Source organism: Sciurus carolinensis, chromosome 4, assembly GCF_902686445.1.
Source record: "Sciurus carolinensis chromosome 4, mSciCar1.2, whole genome shotgun sequence".
Lineage (NCBI taxonomy): Eukaryota > Metazoa > Chordata > Mammalia > Rodentia > Sciuridae > Sciurus > Sciurus carolinensis.
This window is the reverse complement of record NC_062216.1, coordinates 91,610,544-91,631,910: the sequence shown is the minus strand read 5'-3', so window position 1 is coordinate 91,631,910 and position 21,367 is coordinate 91,610,544. Positions and strand designations below refer to the sequence as shown.

The 21,367-nt window shown below is 35.6% G+C and overlaps 1 protein-coding gene across 4 annotated transcripts in view; it reads left to right on the top strand.

Annotated features, from left to right (window-relative positions):
* Window positions 1-21,367, top strand: part of Lmntd1 (lamin tail domain containing 1) — a 448,551-nt gene that overhangs the window by 412,033 nt on the left and 15,151 nt on the right. For all 4 annotated transcript variants that reach the window (XM_047548966.1, XM_047548968.1, XM_047548965.1 and 1 more), the window contains 4 exons: window positions 8,288-8,474; window positions 9,156-9,275; window positions 14,534-14,751; window positions 15,317-15,489. In XM_047548966.1, coding sequence (XP_047404922.1) covers window positions 8,288-8,474; window positions 9,156-9,275; window positions 14,534-14,751; window positions 15,317-15,489 — 698 coding nt within the window. The remainder of the gene's footprint in view (window positions 1-8,287; window positions 8,475-9,155; window positions 9,276-14,533; window positions 14,752-15,316; window positions 15,490-21,367) is intronic.

Below are 21,367 nucleotides of genomic sequence, written 5' to 3'. Positions count from 1 at the left end.
TTAGGGATGTTGCTTAATGGTTAAATACTCCTGGGTTCAATCCTGGGTACCAAAAAAAAAAAAAAAAAAAGTTGTTGCATATTCTTGTTCACATTGTTGCTAATAAATATGCCGTGATCATTATCATATCATATATTTGATCCTCTACCTAAACGTGTCCTCTTGTTTATTTCCTTCATGGTGCTTTGAAGTTGTTCTCTTTATCATTGATTTACGGAGATTTGATCATGATGTGTCTTGGTATAACTTTTTTCAGATTTCCTGTGCTTGGGGTTGTTGCCTTTCTTTGATTTACAGATATGTATAATTTAAATTGGAAAAATCTGGGCCATTGTGTCTTCAACAATTGACCTCCTCCTTTTCAAAGGACTTCAATTATACTTTTATTGGACCATTTGGAGTTGTACCACAGCTCTCTAATGCTGTTATTTCCTTTAAACAAACAAACAAACATTGTTTTTTTCTGTGTTGCTTTTTGGATAGTGTACATTACTATGTCTTCAGATTCACTGATATTTACATCTACTACTAATCCGTTAATCCCATCTACTATATTTTTTATCTCAGTCACATCTCTACATATTGTTTAATCTTTCCTGTAGCATTTTGAACAAAGACAGCTGTTATTTCTCATGTACCATCACCAATCCTCTGGTGATCAGCTGAAAATATGCCAGGAGAAGGGAAGAGTGCTGTAGGCAAGAAGGAAATGGAATAGACATGTTAACTAGAATTTTCATTAGGCTTATATCAGCACCCTGCCTAAATCCTAAGACCTTGCCTTGGCTTCATGATTAAGAAGGCTGCCTTTCCATCCATCTGCCATCTTTGCTCCCAGGCAGTTCTTCATTCTATAACTTTAGAGGAAGAATGTCTGTAAGCTCTGGACAAAATAGGCCTCACTAAGTTAATGATAACCACATGAATACCTCTTGTCCAAAACAACCAATGAGTGCAAATATACTCATATTCCCAAAGTATTCTAAGCCAAATTATTCTTCCTTTGGTTGATATAAAGCCTGGTGGTAGTATTATACAAATTTATCTCTCCATTACATTAAAGATCTGTCACTAAGACTTCTATGAATAAGAGCTCTTCTCTTATAGTACCAGTGAAATAACTCAAGTTCCCTTACTCATGTTCCCTTACTTTTTCCAAAATTTGTTCTGTGAAAACTTAAAGAGCCCTTACCAGCCAACATCACCCTCCCCAATGGCAAGTGCCAGTGCCAACATGTAAGAATTTTAGATAGAGGGTGGAATGACTGAAACACTAAGGATGATTTTAGCAAATTGCTCAGTAACAGAAGCTTAAAAGCAGATAAATAGAATGGAGCTCACAAGAAGAACCTGATGACCAGATAAATCAGTGCTTAAATAATGGAAAGTGATTTTTTAAGGAAAAATAAGTGACATAGACTTGTGTCTTTTTAATCTTTTCACAAATCAGGTGGTTGGAACATCACTCTCCACTCTCAGCTAATCACAAATTATGAGCAGAGGTCTCAAGTCACTTTTCACTAAAAAATAAACAGAAAGACTTGCGGAGAAGAGAAAAAGATTACTTGCAAAGGCTGTGTGACAACATATCAACCGTTTGCCTCTGTGAATTTTCATGTATTGCTTGAAGTGTTTTCTTGTAACTTTAGGTCTTAAATCACAAAGAAGGCAAAAAACTGCCTTGATATGGACAATGTTTTGTTTTCTATCAGACAGGCAAATTTATCCTATGTATGTGCATAAAATAAAATTTAAATTAATAAACAGTTCACTTGACTAATGAAAGGTTTCTATATTCAGTTATAAGTGATGATAAGAAAGGGATAGCTGAACTATTCCAAGGTCTTTTGTTTAAAATGTGTCAAAGAGTGATCATTTCCATGGGCAGAAAAAAAATGAGTCTATAAAACAAAAAATAAAAACATCACACAAAGAATTCACACAGTAAGATGAGAATGAATTAGAGGAATCCCAGGGAAGAATAGAATGTTACATCCAAAATTAAATAATGATAACACACACACAAAGAAAAGACATGGTTATATAAATTGCTCAAAAGTGAGTCTCTATGAAAGAGGCATCTTTGCAATGCAGGGATTTAGGAAGTGAGGCCACTGTTTTGAATGAAACTTTATAGTGGATGCCAAGAGAGTCCATAGGTATACACCCTTTATTATCACAATTCTTCTTCTAGGAGAGGAAATCTGAGCGAAATCCTAATATTTGGAGCCACTTTTCTCCTCAACATAGTTAGGAAGCTGGAGCAGAGAGGCTTAGAAGTTCATCAAATATTTTGTCAGGATCACAGAACTGGGTGAATGAAAATTGGCATTTGGGACCTGTCAGGAATGAGAGTCATCCCTCAAACACCCCCAGGTTTTCAGTTAGAACTTAAAAGGGTACACCCAATGGTAAAGCTATAATCAAAATAAACCAGTCTAGTGTCAAATCATTTCACACCCTGATTCAATTAAAGTGATTTTTTCAACTTACATGCCTGCCAAAAGCAAAAATAAATCCTCTCTAGTGAGAGAAAACATACAGAGCCTTAAATTATCTCTGCAGTATTTTTTTAAATCTATGATACTAGGAATTTGTTTCAGTAAGCTGTGTTATCACTGTGACCAAAAAAGACCTAACAAGAACAATTAAAGGGGAAAAAGTTTATCTGGGAGCTCGTGGTTTCAGAAGTCTAAGTGAATAGACTGCTAACTCCATTACTCTGGACCCCAGGTTAAGTGGAATAGGTGGAAGAAGAATACAGCTGATGTGGCAACAGGAAGCAGAAATTAAGCTTAGCTCACCAGGGACAAAATACATACCCGCAAAGGCACACTCCCAGTGACTGACCACTGCCAGCCACACCCTTCCTATCTACAGTTGTCACCCAGTTAACCCATTCAAGTGAATTAATGCACCGATTAGGTTAAGATTCTCGTAACCCAGTCATTTCACCTCTAAACATTCTTTCATTGTCTCTCGCATGAGCTTTCTATGGATACCTCATATCTAAACCATAATAGAACTATATAAAAATAACAATGTGTACAAAAGATAAAAGTTAACAAAACTCCAAGACCAAATATGGAAACCAGAAACTGGTATAGGAGATGCAGATGTTGTGGTTATATGACAAGGATCTCAAAAAAAAAAAAAAAAAGACTAAACTATCCAAGGAATTAAATGACAAGATCAAAAGAATCAAAAGCAATTTTTAGGAATAAAAAAATCTAATAACAGAAATTACCCTTTTAGAATGTGAGTTCATCTTGACATTTGAAACAGCAGAGAAGAATTATTGTACTACATAATATTCTCCATACTGATTCATAAAAGCAAAGAGGTTAGAAACAAGCATCACAGACAATTAGAGTGATATATATATATACATATATATATATATACACATATATATGCACACATTTATATTTATATATTCATAATTATAGTTACAAAAGTAGGGAAAAGATTGAGATAGAACAGATGGATGGAATTTTCACCAACAGCAGAGAATTCTTTCAAACTAATGGAAGACATCAAGCCAAAGATTCAGGAACCACTGCCAACTCATAGTAGGATAAAAAATAAACAAACCTAGATACAGAAGGCATAAAGAAAATTTTAAAGTCAATCAGGAGAAAAAAGGATACTTAGAATACTTATCTTCAAAGAAACAATAAAAAAAATTGACTGGCAATTAGTATATCAATAGAAATTAACACTGGAATTAATCTCCAATAAGGGCATTAGATATCATAGACCAACTGGGCAACATCTCTGACACACTGATTCTAAAATCTTAGTCTGTAGGACAACTTATTTTGTTGCTTCCTAAATTAGTGACTTAGAATAAGGAGAATAACACCCATTTATTACCACACAGTTCTTAAAGTCATAAGTCTGGATTGGTTCAGCTTCTTTATCTTCTTAGAATTTACAAGGTCAAAATCAAGATGTCATACAGCTGACCTTCTTACCTGGAGGTTCTGGGGGAAAGTCTGCTATCATGTACCTTGAGGTTGTGGGCCAGACTGAGTTGCTTATGGTCTTAGGACTAAGGGCCCCATTGCCTTGCTAACTATCAGTGTGGAGTCACTGCAGCCCCTAGAGATCTCTCCCCAGTTCTTGCACATTCGTACATGGGTCCCTGCATCTCAGCGTCAGCAGTACTGCATCTAAACCTTCCTTTCTGCTGCAGTTCTCGTTTGATTCCAGGTAAAGCAAATTTTTTAATTTATGGGCTCATTTATTAGATTAGACCTACTTGAATAATTCAGGTTAATCTATCCACCTAGATCTATAAGTTTAATTACACCTGTCATGTAACATAACATATTAACAGAATCTGGGGATTAGGGATGGATGTGTCTGGGCAAAAGTCCAAAGGCAGCTAACACTATCCTGAAAAAGAAAATAAGGGAAGACTTATCCATAAAATTCTGAACTTAATGTAAAGCAATGTAAAATAAAAACACTTGGTATAGGCATAGAATGGACAGCTAGATCCAATAGAACAGATAAAAAACCTTGCAATATTCAGAAAATTGTCACATGACAGGGGTAGCATTAAAACTCAGCAGGGAGATTATGAACAATTTAATACACACAGCTAGGAAAATGAACTCTCTGTATGAAACATTTCTCTCTCTCTCTCTCTCTCTCTCTCTCTCTCTCTCTCTCTCTCTCACACACACACACACACACACACACACACACACACGAGTCCCTTATAACAGTTCAACTTTTCAACTTGACAATTGTTCAAAAGTGATATGCATTTAATAGAAACCAAACCCTGTGTTTTGAATTTTGATCATTTCCCTGGGTTAGCAGGATGCCATATGATAATCTTGTGATACTGGGCAGTGACACCAACCACAACTCCTTGGCAGCCATGTTATCAAGAGGATAATCAAAAAACAGAAACTACAAAAAGGAAGACTGATCAATTTTATCACAGTAAGAATTTTGGAAGTTTATACCATAAGAGACATCTTAGATGAAGATATTTTAAAAGCCTTTCCTTGCAGAATTTATGTGCATATATTAAATAGTATCAATTCTATGAATCAATTATAAAAATGCAAAACGATCTATAGGAAAGTAAACAAAGTGATATAAGCAGATAACTCGCCAAAGATGAAAACTGAGCAATGAGTAATATACCATTTTGCACCTATGATATTGAAAAAAAATTAAGAAGCCCAAAATTTGAGGTGTCAGTTAGGATACCGGGAATGAGAGGGAAGAGTATTCATGTAAGCAGTGAGAGAAACATGCACTATGAGCAAGCACAGCATGAATTATGCACTTGCAAGGAATTCTTTCTTATTGCAACTTAAGCATGAGGTAAGAGGGAAGGAGAAAAGAGATTAAAGAGGCTGACAAGAGTAGATAGAGCCTTCTTTCCATGTTGTGAAGTTTGCTTTTTATCTGGAAGGAAATGGTGAAACAGTAAGGGATTTCCAGCAGGAAAATGCAGTGTCAGGTTTGCATCATACAAAGATTACTCTGGAAGCAATACAGAATGGTTAGGAGCAGGAAGAACTGGAAAAAACAGGCTGCTGCAATGATGTCACACAGAGATGATGAGAGCCAAATAAAGACAGCAACTATACAGGTGGGGAGAAGGGGATGGTACACAGAAGAAACCAGAGGCAGAATGAACAGATAAAGCACGTCATGGATAAAGCAGGAAGGATAAGAGAGGGAAACTCATGGAAATTTCAGGCATGGCTAATGTGGAAATTATGCAGTTCCCTTAAAAAGTTTTCAATTGAAAGAGTAGATTCACAACAGGTCAAAATGATGAATTCAGAGGTAACTTTGGGGTCCTGTGGTCAGTTGGTTCCATGGGTCTGAAGCTCAGCAATCAAGACAGGTAATAGATTTTACCATAGTGATCATTGGTATAATAGTGTTTACTGAAGCCCTCTTCATGTGTAATACCACATCTATAGAGAGTGACGGAAATAAAAGAGGTCTAAGAATAGTGTCTCATGGACCAAGAGAGATGGTGAAAGAAGAGAAATCTGAAAAGGAGTAAACAGATGATAGCAGTAAAACACAGGGGGAACTTTCTTAACACAGAGGGTATATCTGGCAGAAGCAAATACTTCAAAGACATAAAGACAAAGACTGAACAGACAGATACCACACAACTTACCAACCGTGAAGGGCATTGGTCATCTGTGTCTATAGCAGACATAGGCAGTAGTGATTGAGAAGTGAATAAGAAGTGAGGAATTTAGCACATAATCTTTTCAAAAGCAGGATTTGAGGAACAGTATAGCACGTAAGCTGGAGGAGGGTTGCTTTGGTTTTTTGCTTTTAAAGGTGGTAGTGCTTTAAGAATATGTATGTATTTGAGGAAAAGAAGCAGTGTAGAGGGAGAGGTTGGTGTTAAAGGACAACAAATGGGTGAAAAGGCTAAAGTGGCAGAGGAGGCAGTTACCAGAGGGCTTCACTTTGAGGGGGAGAAGGGTCCTTTTTCCATTGCAGAGTGGGCTGGAACAGGGACAGGTATGAGGCAGTAATAGACAAACCTACTGCTAACTGGGAAGCAGGAAAACACAGTTCTCGCCCATAGATGTATTTTCCTAGTAAGATTATTTACTGGGAGGGAGAATAGAGACATGGGCAGGGATATGGACATGGTTGACGTGGTGGCAATAGGCTCTGGTTCAGTTCATGAAGAAGACAACTTGCTGTTCATCACAAAGGGAGGGCCCAGATGTGGTTGAAAACCAATAATTTTTTGGTAGCAACAATCTGCGTGTAGTGTGTGTGTGTGTGTGTGTGTGTGTGTTGGGGGGCATGTTTTCTAGCAGTGCTCACCCACAGGGTGTGTATAGGATTTTTTAAAAGTTGAGTGATTGGATGAAACCTATTTGAGATCTTACTAGTAAGGCAGAAGGACAAGCACTAACTTTTATTGAATGACCCTGAACATGAGAATTAATCTCTCTAAACCTGTTTCCTTATCTATAAACTGGGACTAAAAATAGTATGTGTCTCACTTGGTCATAAGAATTAAATGAGATAATAAAGAGTTCCTTACTTTTTTACTAAGACTTTCAATGAGAAATAAGTAGAAATATGTATGTTTTGTGAAAGTTAAATTGTGGAAAGATATATATACATATATAAATGAAGATAGTGATACACAGATGCAGATATATTTTTCCCAGTGCCTAGTACATAGTAATATTGGTAATTATTATTGGTAGAGATATATTTTATTTTGAAGATGCTGGTCCTAAGCCAGTCAAGTGATTTTATAACCTGGTAATTGGTTGTGATCCACACTCTGAAAAATGCTGATATGTAAATGATCAGCCTGATGCCTGGAACATACTAAGTCCTCAATACAACTTAGAGGGTTAAAAACACCATCTTATGTTTTCATAATGTGTTCACTTTCCAAAATTGTTTAAATCACACAGTTGTAATATAAGGTATCCCCCAAAAGTCCATGTGTGAGACAATGCAAGAATGTTCAGAGGTGATATGATTAGATTATGAGAGTTGTAACCTGATCAGTAGATTAATCCACTAATATGAATTAACTGAGTGGTAACGCAGGCAGGTAGAGTATGGCTGAAGGACATAAGTTTCTTGGGGTGCGACTGTGAGAGTTATATTTTTCCCCTGGTGGAGCTCTCTCTGTGCTTCCTGGTTGCCATGTCCTGATCTGCTTTCCATGACCATGATGTTCAGCCACACCTTGGGCCCAGAGCTATGGAGTTGGCCAATCATGGACTGAACCAATGAAACCATGAGTCAATTACTTGTCCTCCTCTAAGCTGTTCTTATCAGATCTTTTGGGCACAGCAATGAAAAAGCTGAATTAAAGCAGTTGCTCCTCATCTTCATAATCACTTTATTAAAGTAAACTAAAAGTTTTCACTTTTCTCTTGATCTACTCTTGAGAAATTCATGTCACAATGGCTTCGAGTTGAGCAGTAGGAAATTTTAGAAGTTACAATCACACCTTCCTATGGGCATTCATACCCTGACTCTTAGAGCACATTTTAGGTTTTCTTTAATTATCTTGCGAGAAACAGATCATTTTATTGTGTCAATGAAGAAACAGAAATAAGCCATCAAGTCATTGTCTTAGGTTACAAAATACCTGGTTTCCATGTAGAACATGCCCAGTAGAATGTACAGTGTAGTGGCAACTTCCCCCTAATATAAAAGTGTGTTTATTTTTCAGTTCTGAAAGTGAGCCAAAGACATTTGTATCAGAAGACACTTTTATAATCTTTCTGTTTTATTTTTCTAGTTCTCTTGGAGACATTGAAATAGCTGAAGTGAATGTCAAGGGTTTGTTTGTGAGGCTTCTTAACTCTTCTCTTGACAAAGAACTGGAGATTGGAGATCATATTCTCCAGCAGAATGTGAAGGGACAAGCAGTTTCTTTGTACCGATTCCTTCCAAATATCGTAATGCAGGCCAGTTCCACAGTGACGGTGAGTATGACAGAAATTTTGTGAACTGGAATTGTAGAGATAAAGTTCATCAGCCTGTGGCTCAGCACCAGTGGTGGTCTCTTCCCCAGATCTGTTCATAAAAAGTGATTTGTTGTTATTGTTGGTTAATTGAGCCACTTTGTTTATCTTCTGGAGAAAAATACATACCCATAATTAAATTTTCACAACTTTCTTCAGCTTAGTGCATGATACTATTTTATCATTTAACTATTAAAGTGGAGTTCTCCCAAGTTCCTTAAACTAAGTAACCTTGTCCTTAGAAGACAAGCAAAGAGATTTTTCCCAGAACAGGTAATTGTACATGATGCTGGAAGATTTCCCCCTCTTTCCTGTGCTTTCCTTTAAATCATGTGCAGTAGCTATTTAGTGGCACACAGTTTGGCATTAAATATTTCATTAGTCATTATATTTTAAAGCCTTACCTGAAGCCAAGCACAGTGGCATACGCCCACCTGTAGTGTCAGCTCCTTGGGAAGCTGAGGTGGAAGGATCACTTGAGCCCAGGAGTTTGAGTACAGCCTGGACAACACAGCGAGACCTCATCTCTTAAAATAAACAGCACTAAAACCTCACCTGTTGAGACAGGTTAAGTTGCAATAACCCTATGACCTTCACAAGACTACACTGAGCCCAGTGACATTTGTCACTCTTTTCTTGCAGGTATGGGCAGCAGCATCTGAAGCCAAGCATCATCCACCCTCAGACTTTCTTTGGAAGGAACAAAACAAATTTAGAACAAATCCAGATTGTACAACGATCCTGTGCAAACCCAACGGGGAAGTCAGTGTCTGGTTTGTAACAAGAGTTTTTAGCAAACTGAATAGCCCTCTTTATGTCTCTTTCTTCTCTTAGCTTACTTGGCTATTTTTCCATCCTGAAAAGCTTGAAAACTCATCATTAACTGCCAACACATCAGGCAATCCAACAGCACCCTCTTTCCAGCGTCCAAGTGCCAAAGAACTGATTACAATTTGACAAAAATAATCTTGATATCCTGTATTTCTCAAATTTTGGAGTCCAGAAAAGATTTTGTTTGTGATATTAGCTTGAAGAGCAGGGTAAGGAGGGCACTACATACAACCTCTTCTATTCACTTATTTTTCTGATATTTATGGAACTTCTTTATTCTTATGACTATACTAAGTGCTGGGACTATAACTTAAAGAAATGGCATCTGCTTCCAAGGGACTAATATTCTAAAAAAATCTTACTCAATTTGAAATGATTGTACTTTATCCACTCTAAAATTAAGTGTATTATGAATAACTTTGTATGATTTGTTTCCAGTATTTGACAATTTTATATTGTTATTCAATTTTTCCTTGGTATATAATAGCATCATAAATATATATCCTTTGACATGCTATTAAAGTTTAAAGGTATCTCTTTTTTATGACAACAAAGTTAATTCCTTTTTCAAAATGGTTATTTAGAGTTTTCTTAAGTACTTGTCTTTTTTCTCATCCTTGGTTTCACGGTGTCATGTAACTACTAATCCACATGATGTGTTGATCAGAATCTCTTAACTTCTTCCTTGCTCCATCATACCATATGCCTCACTCAACTTTCCCTTTAGAATGCTCTGCTAATTTATTAAGAGTCATTTCATGTCTTTCTGTGAGATCAGTTTTCATTAGATGGGGAGAACTTTCACCAGATGTCATTTAGCAGACTTTAGTCAGTCCACTCTAAGTCCCTTTATGGGTTCAAACTGAATTTTAAACTATTGATAATAATTTTAACTAGTTGGAAAGAAAAAGTTATGCAAGCTAAGTTACTTCCTCAGCCTCCTGAGAAGTCATTAGCACAACCCAGATTAGTATGAAGGCTTCATGGCTCAGAACTTTCATCACATTTATCCACTTTGTAAACAGGTTTGTGGCTTCTGCTTTGTGTGTGCACTGTCCCAGGTGATGAGTGCTGAACCAGGCAGACCAAGGCCCTGAGCTCCTGGGATGTGCACCCTATAAATTGTCATTTGCTGCCACTGAATTAGACTTTGTCCTTAGATTGTTTTATCTGGTTGGTTTAACTACTTTGCACATAATAATTCTATTTGCTAATGAAAGACTGAACCTCATTAATTTATATTGATCATATTTACATATATTTGTTATCTGTCAAGCATGGTGGCATGTTACATGTAGTCAGTTCTTTTCCTTAGGAGACACAGAGTCTTTTAGTAGAAATTGAATGTAGCCAGAAATAATTGCAATGCCTCGAAACAGTACTTGAAGAGAAATATGTGCACAGAGCATGACAGCCCAGGTCACAGATGTCAACTATGTAAAGGCGTGTCAGGAAAGGTGTTGGCAGGAAGAGACTCTTGTTCTGAGTCTGTAGGTGGTAGGGAGTTTGCCCAGCTGCCCTTAATCTGAGAGGGCTCTTGGCCTTTCCACCTCCCTGACTGCTCTCTCCTGTGCTCCTCATGTTGTCTGCTCCCACCACTCTGTCCTTTTATTACTTTCATTTTCCAGTACCTGATCACTTCTTTAAGCCACAGAGCCTTTGCACATGCACTTACTCTTCTGTAATTTTCTTCCTCCCTTTTTACCTATGAAATCCTTCCTTCCCTCAGTTCAAGACTTTTTTCCCCCATAGTCACATCCCATTGGACTATGCCACCCATGGCAAAGCAATAAGTAGTATTCAAATCATCTAGAAAATATTCCCACCAAAAAGGCTAAAATGTGATTTTTAAATCAACTTGAAATCCTAATGTAAAAACAAAGTTCATTTTTGCCTAGTTATCTAAATGTATATGTATACATACATATATTATTAACTAGAAACTGTGCGTATATGTGTGTGTGTATATATATTTTATATATATATATAGATATAGATATAGATATAGATATATTTGTGTATAGAAAATAATCCATATCTTTGGGGAAAGTCACTTAGCCATATTCTGCCTACAACAAAAGGCACCTATACAGACCTAAATAGACCCTGTTTCTGGACTTGCCTAATACTATTTTAAAAAGAGAAGTTACATTAGAAGTCATTCTTACACAAACAGTGTGACCCTACAACCAGAGAAATGAAAACTTGTACCCCATTAGTGTACAATGAATCAAAAATAATTTAAAAAAATAAAAAATAAGAAGCATTTCTATAATAGCTTGTATCCCACACAAAAAAAGAAGTAATTCTTAAAAAGAGACTTAAATAAAGTATGATTTAGACTACTACTTTTTTGAGTTATCTAGTCACTGACATGACAAGAATTAATATTCCATATTAACTATAAACTGTAGGGTATAGTACAAAAGTGGGTTTTAGTTTTGCTCTGCCATGAATTAATTATTCAAATCTTATTCTATTTTCTCATCTATAAAATAATGTATGATATAATCACTAAGATTCTATGAATCTATGGATTTTAAAAACAGGGCTTGGCTTTTTCCACCAGGCACAGTTGTCCCAGAGGATTTATAGCCTCTGCACTGTATGCTGAAAAACTAATAGATGTCTTGTGCTTGTTCAGTAGTATTTTCCCAGTCCGTCATTCTGTACTGGATATTCAGATGTGGAACAGACCCCTCTTAGGCAGTGGGAGCTCACTGAAGGCCTCTTTATAGATACACGATCTTATTGATTCTCAGTAACATTCAAGTGTTTTACAAAGGAGGGAAACAGGACTTGGAAAGTTCAATGTCTTGCTCCAGGTTACCTGATTTGTAAAATGACAGAATTAAAATAAAACCACATCTTCTAGGAATTTTTATGTTGTACTGAAAATAGCCTGCAGTATTTCTATGACCAACATTCAAGAAGGGGAGGTTAAATTTTATCACATTATTATTATAGTAATCAAATGTTTTAAGTCTTTACAACTCAGGGAGAAATAAAATATTGGTCTTGCCTAGGAAAGACATGCAATGTAATTAAGAAAGATCACACTAAAATGATCACCAATTTGTTTTCAAAATAAATGTCTATGTCTCAGCTATTCAAAGAGGAGGATCCCAAAGTGATGATCTGCAGCAACTGTGGGGTTTTCTTGTTGTTGTTCATGAAAATGAACTTTTAGAAAAGATTTTGTGTGCTCATTTATTTTTCTGAGCCTTGCCCAATTTGCTTGATGTTATCTTTATGTCTATTTCATTTGTCAAGTCAACCTGAGGCTTTTCAATGGTAGCAGCACAAAGCTAAAACCTGTAATTTTATAAACTAAAAGCAGATCACAAGAACAGGTAGAACATTAGGGTATGCTTTGGTGCTTAATTTTCTCATGCTGAATAAAGATATAATTGTTGGTCACTATGCAGGATTTTCCTGAGTAAATTTTTGCATATATTCATTGTTCAGATGCTTCAGGAAGCTAACGAAAACTCCAGCTTTTAGTGCTCATGAGGCTTCCTAACTCTCACTTAGGATTCTAGCCCAGAAAAAGTGTTCTTCTTTATGTCTTTAGTTTTATTACCTATTTCCCCATCTTGAATTATGGAGATATATATAGAGAGAGGGATAAAATGATGCAAATGTTTAAAATTTTAACATGAATATTTCAACTACTATTCGCACAGTTCTTTATAGTTATGAAATTTGGTAGCTCAACTGAATTTCAAATACTCTTGTAAAGTGATGCCCATGACCACTATCCCCATTTTATATATGAGAACACAGTCCAAGATAGTAAGTGGCTAACCGGATTGAGGTTATGCAGAACTGGCAGGTAAAAACAGATGTCTTACTAGATCCCTCATTAAGTAACTTGCTAATCCACACACAGTAGGTAAATGACATTATACAGTTTGATTTTTAAATTATGTTGCATCTTATTTTATCATCTCAAAATGGACAAAATACCTAAATGTAAGACCTGAAACCATAAAACTTCTAGAAGAGAACATGGGGGAAAGGTCCTGGACATTGACCTTGGCAATTATTTTTTGGATATCACACCACAAGATTGGGTTATTTGTATTCTTCATGTAGAGGTTTTGTTCTTTATATATTCTGGAAATTAGTGCTCTGTCTGAAGTATGAGTGGCAAAGATTTTCTCCCACTCTGTAGGCTCTCTCTTCACATTGCTGATAGTTTCCTTTGCTGACAGAAAGTTTTTTAGTTTGAATCTATCCCAGTTTATTGATTCTTGCTTTTATTTCTTGTGCTATGGGAGTCCTGTTGAGGAAGTCTGATCCTAAGCTGACATGTTGAAGATTTGGACCTACTTTTTCTTCTATAAGATGCAGGGTCTCTGGTCTGATTCCGAGGTCCTTGATCCATTTTGAGTTGAGTTTTGTGCAGGGCGAGAGATAGGGGTTTAGTTTCATTCTGTTGCATATGGATTTCCAGTTTTCCCAGTACCACTTGTTGAAGAGGCTAACACACACACACACACACACACACACACACACACACACAGAGGAATTTTATTTAGCCTTAAAAAAGAAGGGATCCTGTCATTTGCCACAACATGGATGGATTCTAGTTACCAGGGGCAGAGATGGGGGAGGACATAAATCAAAGAATATAAAGTTGTAGATATATAGGATGAACAAGTCAAGAGATTTAATATACAACATGAGGACTACAGTAAGCCCTTTTACTGTAATGTTTGTAATGTTATTTTTGTTAACCCATTAAGTCCAAAGTTTTCAATCCTGAAAATACTTCAGTGAATTTGACACAGGTGCATTAAAAGAGGTTGGAAATAATAATCTAGAGTTTATATAGTATTTTAATTAATGTTGTACTTTATTATATCATTATATAATTGTATTATACATTAGTTATATTATAAATGATATACTATAAGTTTTATGGTATGATGGGACAAAATTGATTAAATAAGTAAAATTTAGTTGCTGTTGTCATTAAAAAAGCAACTATGTGAAATGATTGTTAACTTGTTGTCTGATGGTAACCACTTTACTTTCTATATGTATCCCATAACATTATATTGTAAACCTCAAATATACACAATAGACCTTATTTAAAAAAATAAATTATATTGCAATGAGTCTGTGACATTAAAAATATATCATTCCAATAACATTTGCTATTAATGAATCATTTTCATTAGGCTATTGCTTGGTATACTCCTATTCACTGGAAACAGGCATGGGAAAAATTAGAGACCGACATTGAATTTGACAGACGTTCAATAGTAACTCCAACATTCAGAAAGCACATTTTTCGGTGGACAACATCCACAGCTACAATAACTAAAGAAAACCAAGATCAACCAAAGGAAGATACCTCAACATGTCTGGTAGAACAAGCTCCACTTTCTATTAGGAGGTAAAGAACATTTTGTTTTGTTGGTTTTATTGGGCACATCCCGAAATTAGTAACTGAGCACATGGGAATGACTGGGTGACAGATGCATAATGAACATGTAATATGTCAACCATGGTTAAGAAAATGTTTTGAATAGGAGCCCAAATGAGAATCATAAAAACAGAGTGAGCAGTTTTATACTTAGAGCAGTGAAGGCTGATGGTCTTTAGTAGGTCATACTGAGACCCAGGCCTCTTCATTTTTCCTTGGCACTGTTATTCGGGGCAAGGATGCTGCAAGGGGTGAAGAGGTGAGTCCCCAGGTCTTTAGCAGTGCTTAGGTGGGTGAAGAGGTGTATCACTTAGGCATTTAATCTTGGATCAAGTGTTGGCTGTGGGCAGAGGTGAAGAATGCCATTCATTTGTAGGCAAATATTTCTGATGGTATAATAAATATTCTGCCCACAAAGTCTAGAAAAGCCATGTTTTCTTGGTTTTGAAACATCTTTTCACTTTAATTGCACTGTCAACTCTAATGCCACTGCCTAAGATACCTTTTGGGTTAAATTTGTAATTTTCATTTTCAGAGAAAAGGAAATCCCACCAAGTCTTTTCCCCAATCGCAGCCCTTGGGGCCACAGTCCCTGTGTTCCTGCACATCCTTACTGTCCCCTGATTGAACCGTACAACACATGCACCACTGGAAACAACTTGGGTAGACAGCCCAGGTCTCAGTCAACCAGGCCTGATCCAGCCCCAGGTAAATCAAAAGGATACTTATTCCATTGGAGAGCAAGGAATGTGCATGTGTATTTTTGGTAAAGTTTAAAAAGGGAAGAATATAGTTACTTTATATTAGGTAGAGGGGAGTGAATGGAGGGGAGAGGACTGATAGTAGAGTGAAACAGACATTATTACCTCATGTATGTGTATGACTGCATGACCAATGTGAATACTACAATATGTATAATCAGAAAAATGAGAAATTATACTCCATTTATGTATGATCTACCAAAATGTATAAATGCATTCTACTGTCATGCACAACTCATTAGAACAAATAAAATTTTAAAAAATTAAAAATTAAAAAGACCTTCAGATTCAGATCTTCAAGCAAGGTTCTTAAAGAAAGTATTGTAAACCAATCACATATACTCCAGCTCAGCATCTTCCACAGTTCCTGATAAATATCTGTTGAACAAACCAATAGATCAAAAGAACAGCATGACCAGTATGAGTATTTAGGATTCTTGAAGATTGGAGTAAAATATATTTGTTTTTGTATCAGACAGGAAAAACTCCTTCTACAAGTTATGTGCTAAAAATATTCATCTTTTCTAAAAACACTCCAGAACTAATCCCAAATTCTGATTCCTTTTCAAGCATAAATTTATTAAGTTCTATAAATAAGCCTTTTTGAGTTGGTGGTATTATCCTGGGGTCTATAAATGTATTCCCCCAAAAGCTCATCAACCTGTTAAATTTGGTACAAAATTGTGTGCCTACAGGATTTTTTTTCTGGGGAGAGAGTTCATGAGGTTCAGCAGATAACCCCAATTTGTTTTTTAAGCTGGATGAGAAGAACACAATGCCAAGAAGGAATTAGATTCAAATGTGGAAAAAACCTATTTAATACAGCAGCTACATCCTGGTGAAGTTATAATGATTTACAAACGTCTATTTAACAGAGAGAGACTTTTTTAAAACCTGAAATTTAAGCAAAACCTCAATATATGAAATGCATACAAGCAGAGCTGTTTTAAGGTGAAGAGGAGGTAGTTCCCACTGATTACCACCCTCATTCTTCTTTCTCCCTTTGCCTGTGATGTTTAAGATCCCTCTGTGGAATAATAGGATTCTCCATACATGTTAGTCAACTTTGGGTCACTGTAACTGAAATACCTGACAAGAAAACTGAGAGGAGGGAAAGTTTATTTTGACTAACAGTTCCACAGGTTTAGTCCATGGTCAGCCAAATCCATGGCTCTAGGTGGGGCAGAATCATGAAAGAAGGGCATAACAAAGGGAAGCTCCTCAGGACATGGTGGCCAGGAAACAGAAGGCAAGGGGCCACTGAGAAGATGAACCCTTCCAGGGCACACCCCCAATGACCCACCTCCTCCACCCATACCCCACCTGCCTACAGTTACTACTCAGTCAGTTCATGCAAACCAGGATGAACTGATTAATTACTGCTCTCATAGCTTAATCATTTCATCTCTGAACATCCTGCAATAACACAGGAGCTTACTGGGGACAACTCATATCCAAAGCATAATACCATAAAACAGTAAGAAAACCCCTGTGTAATATATAGTATGCTAACACATCCTTGGGAAATTGTACCTCCAAAAATAACAGAAGTAAAATGATATAAATTTTGTAAATGACTGACGGAATTCTGTTTTTATAAAATTGCATATTGTATATACCTATGTCTCAGTTTCCCAACTGTGACATAATATTTAGGTCTCTTTTAAGTAATAAATTCTGTGTGCAATATATTGTACCTTATGACTTATATTTGAGACTCTCAAGAGGTACATTAATTTATGTTTTTCTCCAATTACTGATAGACTTTGCTCATCTTGAACAACTTACTTTTTAAGGGAATTTGATTACTGATTTTCTTGAAGCACCTTGCTGTAGTGATAGCAACTGAACTTGATTACTCAATAATATCTGCTAGCCAAGTGTGATGGCACATACCTGTAATCCCAGTGCCCTGGAGGCTGAGGCGAGAGGATTGCAAGTTTAAGGTCAGACTTAGCAACTTAGTGAGACCCTGTCACAAAATAAAAAAGAAAAAGAACAGGAAATGAGGCTAAGTGTCAAAGTACTCCTAGGTCGGATCCCTAGTACCTCAACCACCAAGAGGGAAGAATGTTTGCTATTCAACACAAAACATTCTAATGTATGTTCATATCCTGTATTAGTAATCTTAAAAGATGGCACTTTTGATAGCTCTAGGGTCTCTGCTCACTGTTATATAACTTTTTTAAAAGTTTCTTTCATTACAGACAGATAAATATAACATCAGAATTATAAGAACTTGGATTTCTATTGCAAAAGATGTCTGCAAAGAGACTTGTTGTGAATGATTGGTTGATGATTACATTGAGGAAAGCAATCCCTGAGTCACCAACTCATATCCTAGAAGGAATATTTCCATATTTCCTTAGTCTATATTTCCATATTACAGATTCTTCAAGGGAACATTACATGGTTTGTTAGTTATTCAGTATCTTTTTAGTTTTCCCATTATTGAAATATTTGCTACTGTTAAACATACTCAGTAACTGGAAAAGAAAAAGAAAACATTAAAAATTATCAATTTTACTTGTAGTTTCTTCAAACCTGCTCCTTTAACCCTACAATAATTGATAGTAACTGAAGCCAAGCACAGTGGCGCATGACTGTAATCTCAGTAGCTTGGGAAGCTAAGGCAGAGGATCACAAGTTCAAATCCAGCCTTAAAAAAAGCAAAGTGCTAAGCAACTCAGTGAGACCTTGTCTCTAAATAAAATACAAAATAGGACTGGGGATGTGGCTCAGTGGTTGATTGACCCTGAGTTCAATCCCCAGTATCAAACAAACAACAACAAAAAAAAAAAATTAGTAGCTCAGTTATAGAAGAAAGAATCTTCATGTAGAAAGAATAGTTTTCTTATTTTGAACTGTCTTTCTTAAATGCATATAGAGGAGCCTAGAAACTTACAAATAAGATAATTTTTTAAATCTATATACCATCTGCCTAATTTGTAACAAGCACATTTTGTTTTTAAGACTATATTAAAATATAAGAAAATAGAGTATAATGTAAAAAGCACCCATATGCTAGTCATTCAGAATAAAAGCATGTCAACATTTTGTCGTATTGTTTCACCTTACCCCCCAACCAAAATCCAAATATTTTAAGTCCTCTTTGTTTTTTTAATTTTGACCTGATCTTGAAATGTCATTCTAATCCTTAGTTTTATACTTTAATTACCTATCTAGGGATCCTTAAGATACATATAGTATGATTGGTGTGTTTAAAAATTACTTAAATGATCTTGTGCTAAATGTGCCACTCTTTTTGACTCAACTGTATAGTTTGGGGGGTTTAACTACAGTGATATATGTAGATCTAATTCAGTCACTTTGACTATATATAGTACAAGTTTAGTTTACAACTTTTAGTATATTTGTCTATTCCCCTATTAATGTTTTACTCTACAATTTTTTTATTTATTTGTTTTTTTTTATTTATACAGACTGCATTTTGATTCATTGTACACAAATGGGGTTCAACTTTTCATTTTTTTGGTTGTACACAATGTAGAGTCACACCATTCATGTAGTCATACATGTACATAGGGTAATGATGTATGTCTCATTCCACCATCTTTCATACCCCCACCCCCTCCTCCCTCTCATTTCCCTCTACATAATCTAAAGTTCCTCCATTCTTTTCTCACCCCACACCCTCCCCACCCCCATTATGTATCATCATCTACTTACCAGGGAAAACATTCGGTCTTTGGTTCTTTAGGGTTGGCTTATTTCACTTAGCCTGATATTCTCCAATTCCATCCATTTATCTGCAAATGCATTAATAAAACTATATTTACTGTGATGAATATCTTTATCCCTATCCATTTGTACATATGTATGAAAGTTTCTTTGAGGAATGTACCCTAACTTTTATAATCCCCCTTAATCTCTATGTGAACTTGCTCAATTGTGTGATAGATGCATCTTCAAATTTATTAGATTTTGCCAAACTGATCTAGAAAGGATTTTTACTAATTTATATGCCCACCAACATTTGTAAAAGTTTTCCCATTTCCCTTATTGTCACCTAACTATACATTGTCAGAATTTTAAATTATTTATTAATCTGATGAATGTTAAACTACTATCTCCACACTGTTTTAATGTGAAGTCTCTTTGTAACAGTTAAGTCATGTGTCCTTTTATATGTAAAAAAAGAAGAAAACTTTCCCTGTCTCATAATAAGTTTATGTGCTTATATTTATTCTTAATAGTTTCTAAATGTTTGTGTATGTTCAAATTTCCAAACCCTAAATTTCTAAATTCCCTTTTTTGTCCAATTATAGTTAAAGTAACAATAGGTATTACACTTTAATAAATCAAAGATGCATATTATAACCTAGGATACACAATAAAAAACAGCGTGTCATATTTATGGCATGATACAAGTTATATTTTCATTATAGTCAGTTCAAAATACACAATTCCCATCATCTTCTCTGATGTATGGGCTATTCAAGAGTAACACACCACAAACAAATTGGGTTCACTCTTAAGATGCAAGAATGGTTTGAGCTTTAAAATTAATCAGTTATCACCTTAACAAATAAGAGGAAAATTTTCTAATGATGTCAATAGAAATAGAAAAGACACTTTACAAAACTCAATACATGCCCCGGGGTAGGGGAGGAACTTTAAAAATTATGACTTGAAAGAATTTCCTTAATCTGACAAATGGTTTCTATAGAAATCCTAAAGCAAACTATTGTACTTAAAATAGAAGTAGTGGAAGTTTTTCCTTTCAGTTCTAGAGCAGGACAAGAATTCTCTTCATGATGACTTCTGTTTGACATTATACTATAAGTCTAAGTACAAAGTCAAGAATGAATGAATATACTTACACTCAATTTTCCCACAACTCAGCAATTCCATTCCTAAGAACAATATATGCCTGACAAATATATACACATGTACACCAAAAGACACATAATGGTCACAGCAACTGTATTCGTAATAGACTAAAACTAAAACAATGCAATTATTTGTCAAAAATATAATGCATAAATTATAATTATTTATACATAATGAAAATCAATGAATTATCACTACATGCAAGAATGACAATGAATTTCATGAGCATAATTTCAAGTGAGAGATACCAGACTGAAAGGAATGTGTATTTCACATCCCATGTATATGAAATTCAGAAACATACAAAACTGAATCATAGTGTCAGAGACCAGAATAGTAGTCATCTCTGGGATAAAGAAAGGGTACTTGAAAGTACCCAGACAATGCTTCTAGAATATTGACAGTGCTCCATTTCCTGATCTGAGTAGTGCTTACAATTATGTGTTAATATTTTTATAATGCTATGCAATCATGATTTGTGACTGTTCTTGCATGTACATTATACACTTAAATGAAAATTTTATTTTTAATTTTTTGATGACAAAAAAGAAAAAATAGTAAAGGAAGAAAGTATTGTTATAGAAATAGGAACTGATAGCTTATACCCTAACTAGAAAGGAGAAACCCAGACAAAGTACATTGAATAACTCAAAACAAATATTAATGATATAAAATTTATTTAGTGTAGGAGAAAAATAGAATAAGCCTATCATTGCATTACAATGTGTTAGGAGTCTGTTTTAATATAGTTTGTCATATAGTTCTGCATTTCCAGGAATACCTTGTGGTAGAGATGGCTGATTGGTGCCCCTAAACCACTGTTCGTTTAGGCACAGGACCCAGAGGCCATGGGAAAACACAGACACTTGGACACCAAGAATAAAAACTGTTTTTCTCACCTCTGCTGCAGCTAGCAGAACCATGTGTCGACATTCTGTACAATGGAATGAGGACAGAAATTTTGTATGCAA